The sequence below is a fragment of the Podarcis erhardii genome (assembly GCF_964252035.2).
Source record: "Podarcis erhardii genome assembly, chromosome: 7".
In the NCBI taxonomy this organism is placed as follows: Eukaryota; Metazoa; Chordata; class Lepidosauria; order Squamata; family Lacertidae; genus Podarcis; species Podarcis erhardii.
The window spans coordinates 76655795-76669150 of NC_138511.1; the positions used below are offsets into that span (position 1 = coordinate 76655795).

The following is a 13356-nucleotide window of genomic DNA, read 5'->3' on the forward strand; positions in this document are numbered from 1 at the left end:
TGGGATAAAGCATCCCCTACCACTCTCTGGAAACCATTTGGATCCATTAAGTGGCGGGGGCGGACCATCCGAATTGGTTCCACCTCCCTGCAGAGGGGATGGGTCGCAGAGAAGTCCAGTTGCACCAGGAAGTGATCTGACCATGGCACTTCTTTCGTTTCGCTTTTACTTAGTGTCAGATCACCAACATCCATAGAGGTAAACACCAGGTCCAAGGCATGTCCGCGGCTATGGGTTGGGCCAGACTTATTCAGGGACAGCCCCATGGAGGCCATTCTTTCCACAAAGTCCCGAGTGGCCCCTTGTAAGGTCGTGTCGGCATGGATGTTAAAATCCCCTAGGACGTCCAAGCTAGGTGTCTCCAGGAGAATATCCGCCACGACCTGAAGCAGCTCGGGCAGGGAATCCTTGGTGCAGCAGGGAGGTCGGTACACCAAAAGGAACCCCCCCTCCCCGCCCACATGACCTGGGTTGCTGTGTGTAAGAGAAACCTGGTGGACAAGCAGCGGCAAGGACCGGCCCATCTGCTTCATCCAACCAAGTCTCTGTTACACATGCCAGGTCAAGTCCTCCATCCATGATCATGGATGGCAGTGGTCTTATGAATCATTGACCTGGCATTGCACAGCAGCACCTTCAGGTCATGTGGGTATCCCTTGCTGATTCTAGTATCCATCCGGTCAGGACCAGACCCGGAGGCAGGAACAGTCCTCAGACAACGACTAAACCTGCCTCCTCTGTAATGACATGGTCTGGTTTTAGCATAACTCCTCCTCCTACCCGTGATCACTGAGATTGGTTGTCCCAGTGCATCCCCCCCGTGGAACATGCCTGAGCCATTTTGTGGGCTGGGGCCCACTCCCCGGCAGCCCTGACCCCTCCCCTTAAGAACAAAATGTTGGACATAACATTATGATGGCTGACTGGGAACAGTTATGGACCACAGGTATGAAATTTATGGCATGTAATGCCCTAAGAGAGAATTTAATGAAAATGATTTACAGGTGGTACATGACACCAGTCAAGCTTGCAAAAATTTATCATTTGCCCGAAAACAAATGTTGGAAATGTAATGAGACTGAAGGTACATTCTTTCACCTTTGGTGGACATGTCCAAGGATTAAGACATTCTGGGAGATGATCTATAATGAAATGATAAAGGTATTTAAATATACCTTCCTGAAGAAACCAGAGGCCTTTCTCCTGGGCATGGTCGGCCAATTGGTGCCAAAGAAGGATGGAACATTTTTAATGTATGTAACAACAGCAGCAAGAATACTCATCGCAAAGTATTGGAAGACTCAAGATTTACCCACCCGGGAAGAGTGGCAGTTGAAGTTGATGGACTACATGGAATTGGCAGAAATGACTGGCAGAATCCGAGACCAGGGAGAAGAGATGGTGGAAGAAGATTGGAAGAAATTTAAAGATTATCTACAGAAATATTGTAAAATTAAGGAATGTTAGAAAGATGTTGGAATGAAGTTACATGGCTTTAGCAGAAATACTATAAAGAATTAAGTACAATAGATTGTAAATGGATTAAAGGAAAAAATAATGTTAGAATTTGTTAAGTTAAATGATAGGACAGAAAATTGAGGAAGATGGAAAGGATTTGCTGAAACAATTAATCGAAGTGGAATACAAAAAAAAGGGAGGTGTGAGGAGGTTGCTGAAACAAGTAAATGAAAGTTAACAACATTGAAAGTATTAGATGTGGGTTTTTAAATTGTTTTTGTTTTACTTTTGTTATGTATATGTAGTATTTTTGTCTTTGTATTGTATTGTATGATTTTGTTATGTTTAATTCTTTTTCTTTTCTTTCTGTAACTTTTAAAACTTTAATAAATATTATTTTAAAAAAATGATTCTGATGAGCACTGCAGCCCTAGTTAGCATCGACAAGGGGTAAATAATGAGAGTACATGCTGAGAATGGAAGACAGATCTGGCTGATTAGGACAGAGGCACTTGCATTTGGGTTTGTGTGTGTTCATGCTACCATGTAAATTTAGCAGTAGAAGGAAGTGTTGCCAACGACTCTGGGGTTGCGCCATTCATCTCGCTTTACTGGCCAAGGGAGCCAACGTTTCTCCGCAGACAGTTTTTCCGGGTCATGTGGCCAGCATGACTAAACCGCTTCTGGCGAAACCAGAGCAGTGCATGGAAACACTGTTTACCTTCCCGCCAGAGCAGTACCTATTTATCTACTTGCACTTTGATGTGCTTTCGAACTGCTAGGTTGGCAGGAACAGGGACCAAGCAATGGGAGCTCACCACGTCGCAGGGATTCGAACCACCGGCCATCCAATCGGCAACCCCTAGGCTCAGTGGTTTAGGCCAGTGTTCCCCAACCTTGGGCCTCCAGCTGTTTTTGGACTACAATTCCCATCATCCTTGACCACTGGTCTTGCTAGCGAGGGATGATGGGAGTTGTAGTCCAAAAACAGCTGGAGGCCCAAGGTTGGGGAACACTGGTTTAGGCCACAGCATCACTTGTGTCCCTATAAGGAAGTAGGTTTGAACAAAATACTATGTCAGTTCTCACACTTCCCGTCAAATACCCTTTCTCATCATTCCATACATTCTGCATATACAAAACAGACAGATACAGAATACAGATTCTATGTGTCAGGAGAGTTTATTTTGATCATGAATTCCACCAATAGTGAAAAAGAAAACCCAGGAGGCGTGAGCCCCTCCTCTCACCATAAGCTGTTAATATATTCTGCTGGTACCATGAACGGTGGAATTGACAAGGAGGAGATCTTTCCTCTCTCCTACCTACCCTTCGAGCTCAATCTGCTTTGTGGCATCAGAGCATTGGGTTACAATCCTATCCAAATTAAGACGGCCAAGTGTAATCTTTTTTCCATTAAGGGCACAGACGTCTTCAGTTGCACAGCCTTTGAGTTTCAATTTCTTAATTACTGAATCTGGGAAATAAAAAGCATAAGGTTCACATGAGTTCTTTATTAGGTCCTTGGATATAGTAAAGAGCATGGTTATAAAAGCTCAGGGTGTTTGCAACCAACACATGGCATGATTAATCTGTCAGCAAACTATCACTAGTGCATGCCTTAGGAACCTTAACCTGTTAGCCAATGAAGCCCAGCAGGTGGCTAAATTTGTCGCTTTTACCAAAGCTATCCCCAATTGCCTTACACCAACAACACATCACAAGTGATATGTGTCAGGTAGATCTGCTGCTGCTGCAGAACAACCGGGAGCCTTGAAAGCCACTCTGAATTGCTGCTTGAGAAGCAGGGCTTGCAGTCACAGTCAATAGGCTGAACTCCTTGTTGCTGTCAATGCAAATCAGCTGAGTGGCACCAACAGGAAGCTGTGCTGGTATCAGGATCCAAGAACTCAATGCAACTAATTTCTGAGGAAAAATGAATAGTTGTGCACTGGCAGAATGTTTCTTTCTCCCAGCCTCCTTTTTAAAAAAACTTTTGGCCAAGGTGTGTGGCAAGACACAGTCCTCCTGGACCAGCACTCAATGGTTCATACTGCTGTGCAGAGGAGCAGTCATGTGCGGGCTGATTCTGCACCTTCCCTTGTATCCCTCTGCCCTGATGCCCCTTGTGCATTAGTGGAAAAGGGTGTGCTTTAAGGAGCCTGTTGTACTTGTTTATACTCCCCGCACAATGCAAAACCCTGCCCCTGAGTGAGTCTGTCCCCTCTAGTTCTTACCTAATTATAACGGGTGTAGATTGGAACCCAAAACAGAAGAGAAACTTACTTGTTAGCTGGAAAATCCAAGCTTGCACTAGCTTGTATTAGAAATATGTAGAAATTACCAAAACCTTCTACTAGAAGCCAGACTATAAATGATTTCTACACATTAAACCAATGCTTTCTGTACTTCAGAAATGCAAGACAGGACAGTGCTATCTGGTCCTACACCCTCCCTTGTATCCCTTGAGGAGCATACTGTACCTTCGTAAACACCCCACACAATGCAAAACCCTGCCCATGAGTGAGTCTGTCCTCTCTAGTTCTTACGTAATTTTAGCGGGGGTAGATTGGAACCCAAAACAGGACTAGAGCATCCTCCTTTTCCTCAGAGAAAGAAATCAAAGCTATATACACATAACATATATAAAAAGCAAACAAAGATTAGTCATTGCTTTTTTGGCAGTGACAAAGAGACAGAGGAGCAGATTTTCTTGGCTGATTGGAAATAATACTCACATGAAGCCAGGGAAGTATAGTCAATGCACTTGGTCTCATTGCCAAGGCAGCTGACAGTCCCCTGACTTTCGCAATTGAAATTTGATCCTAAATAGGTGTGGTCGAGGCAGGCTGGGCACTCTAAACCATTGGGGGAAAGATCCTCACGAGGTGAAACTATCAAAGTAAAAACCTACAGTTAGTATATGGATGCACTTCTAACCATAGCTGGAAGTGCTACCTCCATATTGTACTCTATATTTGCCATCAGCTTTGCAGAACAGTAACATCTGCTGAGTGTCTATAAATAATGATTTTGTGTTACACCTTTTGTCAGGTATGCTCATTTTCATTCTTTTTTCCGTAGTTCTTACTTTGTACAGTGGTACCTCGGGTTACAGACGCTTCAGGTTCCAGATGCCTCAGGTTACAGACTCCGCTTACCCAGAAATAGTACCTCGGGTTAAGAACTTTGCTTCAGGATGAGAACAGAAATCGTGCTCCAGAGGCGTGACGGCAGCGGGAGGCCCCATTCACTAAAGTGGTACCTCAGCTTAAAAACGGACCTCCAGAACAAATTAAGTTCTTAACCCAAGGTACCACTGTATATGGTAATCTAGCAAGGTATGTGAAGCTACAGTCAGCTGCATTCTCTTAGAAGTAATCTCGTCTCTGTCTATGGGTGCAAGCACGTAGTCGGCAGACCCAGAACCCAAATTTGGTAGAGCTATGTCCAGAATTTCCACATCCATGCCTCCAGCCCCAGCCCATACATGTGTGAAGTTTGACTGATCATCTACTTCATCCATTCCAGATTCATTGTAGAATCATGGAACTGTTGAGCTGGAAGGGACCCTAAGGGTCATCTAGTCCAGTGTTTCCCAACCTTGTGCCTCCAGCTGTTTGTGGACTACAATTCCCATCATCCCTTGCCACTGGTCTTGCTAGTCAGGGATGATGGGAGTTGTAGTTCAAAAACAGCTGGAGGCACAAGGTTGGGAAACACTGATCTAGTCCACCCCCCTGTAATGCAGGATACCTAGCTAAAGCATCCAGGACAGATGGCCATCCAATCTGCTTCAAAACCTCCAATAAGGTGATTCTACACTGTCTTGATTGAGACCATGCCACTGTAAAGCAGCTCTTAATGTCAGAAAGTTTTACCTGAAGTTTAGTTGGAATCTCCTTTCTTGTAACTTGAGTAATTCAAGGGTCAGTTGTAGATACCTATCAGACCCTTGCACCTAGTGTCTGAATGGATGGAAAGACAAAGATGCTCTCCTTTGCCTGTAACTGGGTGGAAGTTATATGACGGGTTAATAAGCCATTAACTTACAGAGATGCAGATACTCACCATAGAGAGGTTCCTTATTACAATCTTCTGTTCCGCAGCAGAAGACCTTCATCTGGAGGTATTTACCATTGGCTGAAGTTAAACTGTAATCACCTGAGTGGCAACGTTCGGACTTGCTACATCCCCGGAAAGTTGCCACTTTATACTTTGAAACTGCAAAGAACAAAAGGAAACAAATCACAAGATCTGTGAGAATTCTGATTAACTCCCTCGAAATGTATTTATTTTTAATGATGCTTCCCATTAACTAAATTGTTTACTCTTCAATGAAAAACTACATAATGCACAGTTCTTGAATCAATAGATGAACCTAACCACCCTGTCCTGAGCCAGCAGCCTAATCAGGGTACTGCATTAGAAGGGTCTCGATGGAAGTCTCCATTCCCAGCAATGTCCTTATCAAGTCAAGTCAATCTGGGTAGATTGGCGCCTTGTGAGAGGCCATATTTCATGACATGACCCTGAAGTGGTTTCACCCTCCAGCAGGAGATTGGAATGGATTTACAACCAATGCCTGAGCCAAAATTCTACCTACACCTGTAATCAATAAAGTTGTGGCCATTTTTAATCTAGATCATTTTCTGTGTGAGTTCATTAAATCACACCTCACACAAAGGAGGGTGGCACTGCGACTGGTACCGAAAACCATGTACAGCACATTGTGCTCTTTAGAAAAAAGCTGGTATTTAAATGCAAGTTATAATTTTAAAAATTATATTAATTTACACATGAACATGGGGTGAACAAGAGTAATTGAAAAGTTTCAGCTCACCTATATTGTTATCCAGAACACCAGAAACACAGATTTTATTAGAGTAACAGATTGTAGATCCATCGTTTTTGCATGAAGTTGCCCTACTATGACAGTCAGAACATTCCAGAGATGTCACTGTATAAAGGAGATAGAGGTTGGTGCAGATTTCCTGAGATGGTAATGAGCTTAATGATACATTGGATGGAAATGGAAAGTTAAGTCGATATAAAACATGAGAACCCCACATGCAAGTACCATATTTTTCGCCCTATAGGACGCACTTTTTCCCCTCCAAAAATGAAGGGGACATGTGTGTGCGTCCTATGGGGCAAATGCAGGCTCCTTGGCTTCAGCGATAGCAATACGAAGCCTCTGAAGCCTGCGCTCCGGAGGCTTCGTGTTGCTTTCGCTGAAGCCAGGAGAGTCTGCTCTTTGAGGCTGGCGGTGGGGGAAAGCAGCGCTTCCCCCCAGCGCCAGCCCCAGAGGATCAGGGGGGTAGCGGGAAGGCATGTGACGCCTTCCCGCTACTCTCCGACCTGGTTTGGAGGCTGGCGGTGGGGGAAAGTAGCGCTTCGCCCCAGCGCCAGCCCCACAAGCTGGGTCGAAAAGCCCACAGGACCCGCGCAGACTTAAAGAGCGCTCCGCTCTTGGGGCTTTTACCCAAGGAGGGAGAAGAGACTGACTGGCCGAGTCAGTCCCTTCTCCCTCCTGTGGGCTTTTGCGGGAGATGGGGGAATTCCCCCACCTCCCGCAAAAGCACGCAGAAGCCGCACGCTCTTTAAAGGCTGTGCGGCTTCTGTTGGCTTTTCTACGAGGTGGGCGAATTCCCCCACCTCGTAGAAAAGCCTGCAGGATGCCGCGTACCCTTTAAAGAGCGTGCTGCTCTTGGGGGCTTTTACCCGAGGAGGGACAAGGGACTGACTGGCCGTTTCAGACCCTTCTTCCTCCTGGTCGAAAAGCCCGCAGGAGTCGCACGCGGCTCCTGAGGGTTTTTGTGGGAGGTGGGGGAATTCTGCCACCTCCCGTAAAAGCAGGGAGAAGGTCTTGGAGTAGTGCACAGGCTGCGTGCGGCCTGTACGCTGCTCCCAGAGCTGCGGGGGTGAGGGAATCATATTTTTTTCCTTGATTTCTCCCCTCCCCTGAAAACTAGGTGCGCCCTATGGGCCAGTACGCCCTATAGGGCGAAGAATACAGTATATCAAATATATTTCAGATTTATACATTAAATTTATGAAGGCAAATGCATGTTGATCACCCTAGTGCTGTTTTACAAACAAGCCAAAATACTTTAAAGTGGGAGAAGGTGTCAATTTCCTAAGTAGGTGGCAGACAAGCGGGTAAATATGTTTTAAACTGTAAGGCTGTCACTTTGATAGTAATGACTGGGTGCCAATGCAACATTCCCATCCCAGTAATTAGGAACAGAATCTTGATGTGTGTTGATTGTTTTATGTAGTGAACTGTCCTGTGATTTTTGAATGAAGGGCGGTATACAAATTTAATAAGTAATAAATAAATAAGTAAATTTTGTGCTCTTCTCTCTTTCACTTTTTTTAAAAAATAATACCGGTATTTATTAAGAGTTTAAAGTTTACAAAAAGAAAGAAAAAGAATTAAACAAATCAACATAATAAAATACAAAAACAAAAACAAAAACACTACATAAAACATTGAATTAACAAAACAAAACAAAAACAATTAAAAACACTTCCAATATTTTAAATCTTAACTTTCATTCACTTGTTTCATTGACTTCCTCACGCCTCCCTTTTTGTATTCCACTTCAATTAACTGTTTCAGCAATTCCTTTCCATCTTCATCTATTTTCTGTCCTGTAATTAATCTTAACATATTCTAACCTTTTTTTTTTCCCTTTAATACATTAACAATCTATCTGTACCTAGTTCCTTATAACATTTCTGCCAAAGCCATATAACTTCATTCCACTATTTTTCTATAGCTCATTAATTTTACAATATTTCTGTAAATAATCTTTAATTTTTTTCCAATCTTCTTCCACCGACTCTTCTCCCTGGTCGCGAATTCTGCCAGTCATTTCCGCCAATTCCATATAGTCCATCAACTTCATCTGCCAATCTTCCCGGGTGGGTAAATTTTGTGTCTTCCAATACTTCGCGATGAGTATTCTTGCTGCTGTTGTTGCATACATAAAGAAAGTTCTGTCCTTCTTTGGCACCAATTGGCCAACCATGCCCAGGAGAAAGGCCTCTGGTTTCTTCAGAAAGGTATATTTAAATACCTTTTTCATTTCATTGTAAATCATCTCCCAGAATGTCTTAATCCTTGGGCATGTCCACCAAAGGTGAAAGAATGTACCTTCAGTCTCATTACATTTCCAACATTTATTTTCGGGCAAATGGTAAATTTTTGCAAGCTTGACTGGTGTCATGTACCACCTGTAAATCATTTTCATTAAATTCTCTCTTAGGGCATTACATGCCGTAAATTTCATACCTGTGGTCCATAACTGTTCCCAGTCAGCCATCATAATGTTATGTCCAACATCTTGTGCCCATTTAATCATAGCAGATTTCACCATTTCATCCTGAGTGTTCCATTTCATCAGCAAATTATACATTCTTGACAAATTCTTAGTTTTGGGATCTAACAATTCTGTTTCCAATTTTGATTTTTCCACCTGGAAGCCAACTTTTTATCAATTTTAGTAGTCATGACATCTGTCTTCTTGTGGAATTGTTCCAACGAGTGACTTATCTTGCATAATGCAATCACTAAAGTTTCTTCTGTCGACATTCTCAAATAGTCCAAGGTCAATCCCTGATTCTCACAGTCTCTTATCTTGCAGCTGGTTCCCCCAGCTCAGCTCTTATAACAGTTTCAAAAGCTCCCTCTAGAGGGAAACAGTTTCTATTTGTGTCAATCCTTTTAAGGACAGTTCAAACAGTAAATATAGTTTCAATTTGCAGTTACTTTTCCTCCTTTTTAAACGCAGAAGAGGACAATGGAAACAATGTCTTTCTCTTATTTAGCTAACTGTCAAAATATGTTCTATTCACAGCCAATGAACTTCAAAACGTCAATCTTACTGGCAGAACCCTTTCCAGGTTCGGAGCTGTGGTGATTTAATTTTCAACACTCTCTCCTGCAGGCTTGCGCGATCCAAAATTTCCCCCCTCTTCTCCTGCTTCCAAGGGGGGTTTAATAGTTTTAATCAATGGAAGTTTAATCCTTTGCAGAAGACTTTCCAAGACCTTAGCTTGCAGTGTCTTTGCTTCAGTCTATTTACAAAAGGGGAAGGCGGACTTCCTGCTTAAAACCTTCCCGTTTCGGTGCCAAATTAAGACATTTATAGGTCCAATTTTCCGTTCTACTCACGGGTAGTTGTTTAAAATCGAATTGTCCACAGGAAAAAGTCAGCGCTCTCCGGCAACAGCAATGCGGCTTCACTCCGTGAAAGAAGCAATCAATTCGAAGCACCGCGCCGTTCACCCCACGTCACTCCGGATCCCCGAAACCGGGTCTCCCCGTGAGTAGGGGAGGCGCAAAAGGTGCCAGCCGAATCCCAGGTTCACAGGCTTCTCCCGCCTGTGATTTTTAGTGGGTCTCCGCCTTCGCCGTGGCGGCCAGACCCTGTTTCCACGGAATAAATTCCTCCCGATCAGAGGAATTCCGCCATTGTGAGAGGCGCTAACCCGGAAGTCTCCTCCTCTCTTTCACAATGGAGCCTCAAAAATTATTTGGAGGTGTTCAGTACATACTGTCAATAAGAAAACCTATCTATAAATTACTCTAAGAGCAAGATTAAGCAAGATTAAGATTTTGGCTGTTGTCTTTGTCCATGGAGTTTTCTTGGCAGGGATACTGGAGTGGCTTGCCGGTTCCTGCTCCAGGTGGATCATGTTTGGTCAAAACTCTCCACTATGACCTGTCCATCTTGGGTGGCCTTGCACGGCATAGCTCATAGCTTCTCTGAGTTATTCAAGTCCCTTCACCATGGCATGGACTGCAAGAACATCAACCCTCTCCATTCTTAAGGAGATCAGCCCTGAGTGCTCACTGGAAGGACAGATCATGAAGCTGAGGCGCCAATACTTTGGCCACCTCATGAGAAGAGAAGACTCCCTGGAAAAGACCCTGATGTTGGGAAAGATGGAGGGCACAAGGAGAAGGGAATGACAGAGGACGAGATGGTTGGACAGTGTTCTCAAAGCTACTAGCATGAGTTTGACCAAACTGCGGGAGGCAGTGGAAGACAGGAGTGCCTGGCGTGCTCTGGTCCATGGGGTCACGAAGAGTCGGACAAGACTAAATGACTAAACAACAACAAGAAGAAGAAGATTTTTGGCAAAAGCAGTCCTAGGTATAAATGTAGTTTAGATCAGCAAGCTATAGGACATACCTGCTCATGAAATCCCTATGTATCCTGTTTGGTTAAACCCATCTTGGAAGTGTCAGATGGACACAATGAAATTCAAACACAGAAAACCATAGGGGAATTGATGAAGTTCTATCACAATAAGGGAGGGCAGCTGAATGAACCTGTCCTAAAGATATTTGGTAGCAAAGTGCTTACTAAAATGCTCTGTGTTATTGAATAAAACATTTTTTGAAGCTAAACTCTTTCCCATCAGTAATATCAACAATTCTTATTTGTACAGTATCCAGATGGCCAACCAATAAGGCAAGAGCTACTCGCACTCAGTTCAGATTACTACGCTTTTCCAGACCTGACCTCTGCATTGACCTTATTTACTTATACAACAACAACAACAACAACAACAACAACAACAACAACAATAATTTATTTATACTCTGCCCATCTGGCTGGGTTTCCCCAGCCACTCTGGGTGGCTTCCAACACAATATTAAAATACAGCAATGCATCAAACATTAAAAGCTTCCCTAAACAGGGCTGCCATATTATGGTTAGTCAGATTCCTCCATCACATAAATACATGTTTGGAATAGACTATATTTGGCTGTTATGGCTTAAGTGCTTAAACCTTTGAGTTGACTCTCTCCTACTTTCCTTGTAACACAGGTGTCCTTACACTCCATTATGCTCATCTATTTTACTCACTCTCCTTCCATCCCCAGGAGTAAACATTTTCAGTGTCATCAAAAGATGATTAAAAGAATCCAATTCTGCTGGTTCCTACTTACCTGGAGAAAGCAGGGCCAAGAGGAGGCAGGTGCTCAGAAGTGCTTTCTGCATTCTTGAAAGATTTGGAGACTCAGAGCAGAGATGTACCAAGGCAGAGAACTGATGCTGGTAGAGTCTTACATGGAGATATTTAAAGGCTATAGACATGTTGTGGGCAACTCTTGGGAATAAATGGTTCAGTGAGGTCTGGGAGTGGATACTGTGTGTTTGCCAAGAAATTCAAAGCTCTGTGCCAAAATTGGCTGATTTATTCATTTTTTAGTTCCATTAGCTGTTGCCAGACACTTCTCAGAATTCTTTTTCTATATAATTATTTTTCAATTTACTCGTAACTCATATTAGCTTTATATTACATGGATACCCTGAAATGGATATACAGCCAATGTCTGAGCCCAAATTCCACCTACACTATTTTTAATCCAGATCATTGTCTGTGTAAGTTCATTCTATTGCACCACACAGTACTCACTGCACAGGGGAGGGTGGAACTGCAGGCCTCAGATGTATCACCTTCACAAGGGGTTGCATTATGATGACAGTAGGAGCATTTCAGAGTTGTCACTGCATTAAAGTGATAGAAGTCGATGCAGGAGTTTTTGTGAGATGGTTATAAACTTAAAGGTATATTGGATGGAGATGGAACAGTAAGTCTATATAAAACATGAAAGCCCCACATGCAAGTATGTCAAATATATTTCAGATTTATCCTTCGAATTAAATTTAAATTTGAGAAAAATCAGAATATACAAGGGTTAAAATACTAAAACAGATTAAAATTGCAAAAACTTTCTAAGCATCTCAGTAGGCTTGTCTAAACAAGAATGTTTTTAGTAGGTGCTGAGCAGAATACAGTGAGTGCCCCTGACTGTTCTCAGTGCTAGAGAAAGTACTAGCAAGAAATCCTGCGGAGTAACTGAATTATTTTGCTAAAAGACTATTTCCCAAAATTCAGCCACTTAATAGTACGACTAAAAGTGGAAATATGGCCCTTAGATTGTTCTAAAACAACCTTGCCCATCTGGGTTCGTATGGCACACCTGGGCAGCAACCCCACTGCACTCTCAAAGGACACACAGTGCACTAAGCACAGGTGCACATCTTGACTGACCCACATTTTGGAAAGGATCAAAGATGCATGAATCAAAATTTGCTCTATACTGTTTTCAGGACCACAAATAGCAGGGATTTGACCAGGGGAAATGCAAGGCATGCAAGGAGTGAGGAATGGACCTAGTTCTCTACCCTTACCAACTTCCTTAGCAATCTTTTTAAAATAATGACCTCCATCTGTTTCACTGATTTCAAGCTTTGGCTAAACTGAAAAACTCTCAGACTAATATGTGTATATATGACACAGGATCCTAAAACCTTTCAAATTGTAAGTAATATCATTTGGGTCTGGATAACCCTTCAAGACCTTTTGTAAAACTAACAAATTGATGGGGGTTGATTGTTCCCGTACAACCTTATATACACAACAGAATACATTTCTGAATGTATTTCCACCCACCCCTAAAGTTCTCTTCTTGGACAGCCCTGCCACAAGCGGTGGCATGGCTCCCTCTAACTAAAAGCTCTGCAACACATTGGTTCTTTTCAGAAGCAATATGGACCATTGCTTTGCAACTCTATGCCATCTATGTATTACTTGAATGTCCAAGGGACTATGGGAAGTTACAGGGTCCTTGGTGGACAAAGCAATATACTGGCTATGAAATACCATTGCTGCCTTTCCTATAACTTGGTGTGAGCTCTAATTTGGTTCACAGAAGCATTAAAAACCTCCACACACAATAAAAAAACTTCCATGACCCAAATCAAAGAACAGCTAAAGACTCAAGGTATGGCATGGGTGCCTGCTTAAGTAGCCAAGCTAGATAGAGCTCGAGGGAATTGGACAGGGATAGGAACACCATGGTATGCACTG

General features: G+C 43.0%; 1 protein-coding gene across 1 annotated transcript; it reads right to left on the reverse strand.

Annotated features, from left to right (window-relative positions):
• Window positions 1-2471: 2471 nt before the first annotated feature.
• Window positions 2472-11571, reverse strand: LOC309346608 (phospholipase A2 inhibitor and Ly6/PLAUR domain-containing protein-like). Its single transcript, XM_081870490.1, has 6 exons — window positions 11429-11571; window positions 6302-6418; window positions 5530-5682; window positions 4197-4352; window positions 2788-2935; window positions 2472-2503 (listed from the first exon to the last, which is right to left on the reverse strand). Exons 1-6 carry the CDS (start codon window positions 11478-11480, stop codon window positions 2479-2481), a joined length of 651 nt encoding a protein of 216 aa, XP_081726616.1. The 5' UTR covers window positions 11481-11571; the 3' UTR covers window positions 2472-2478.
• Between the last annotated feature and the right edge of the window lie 1785 nt (window positions 11572-13356).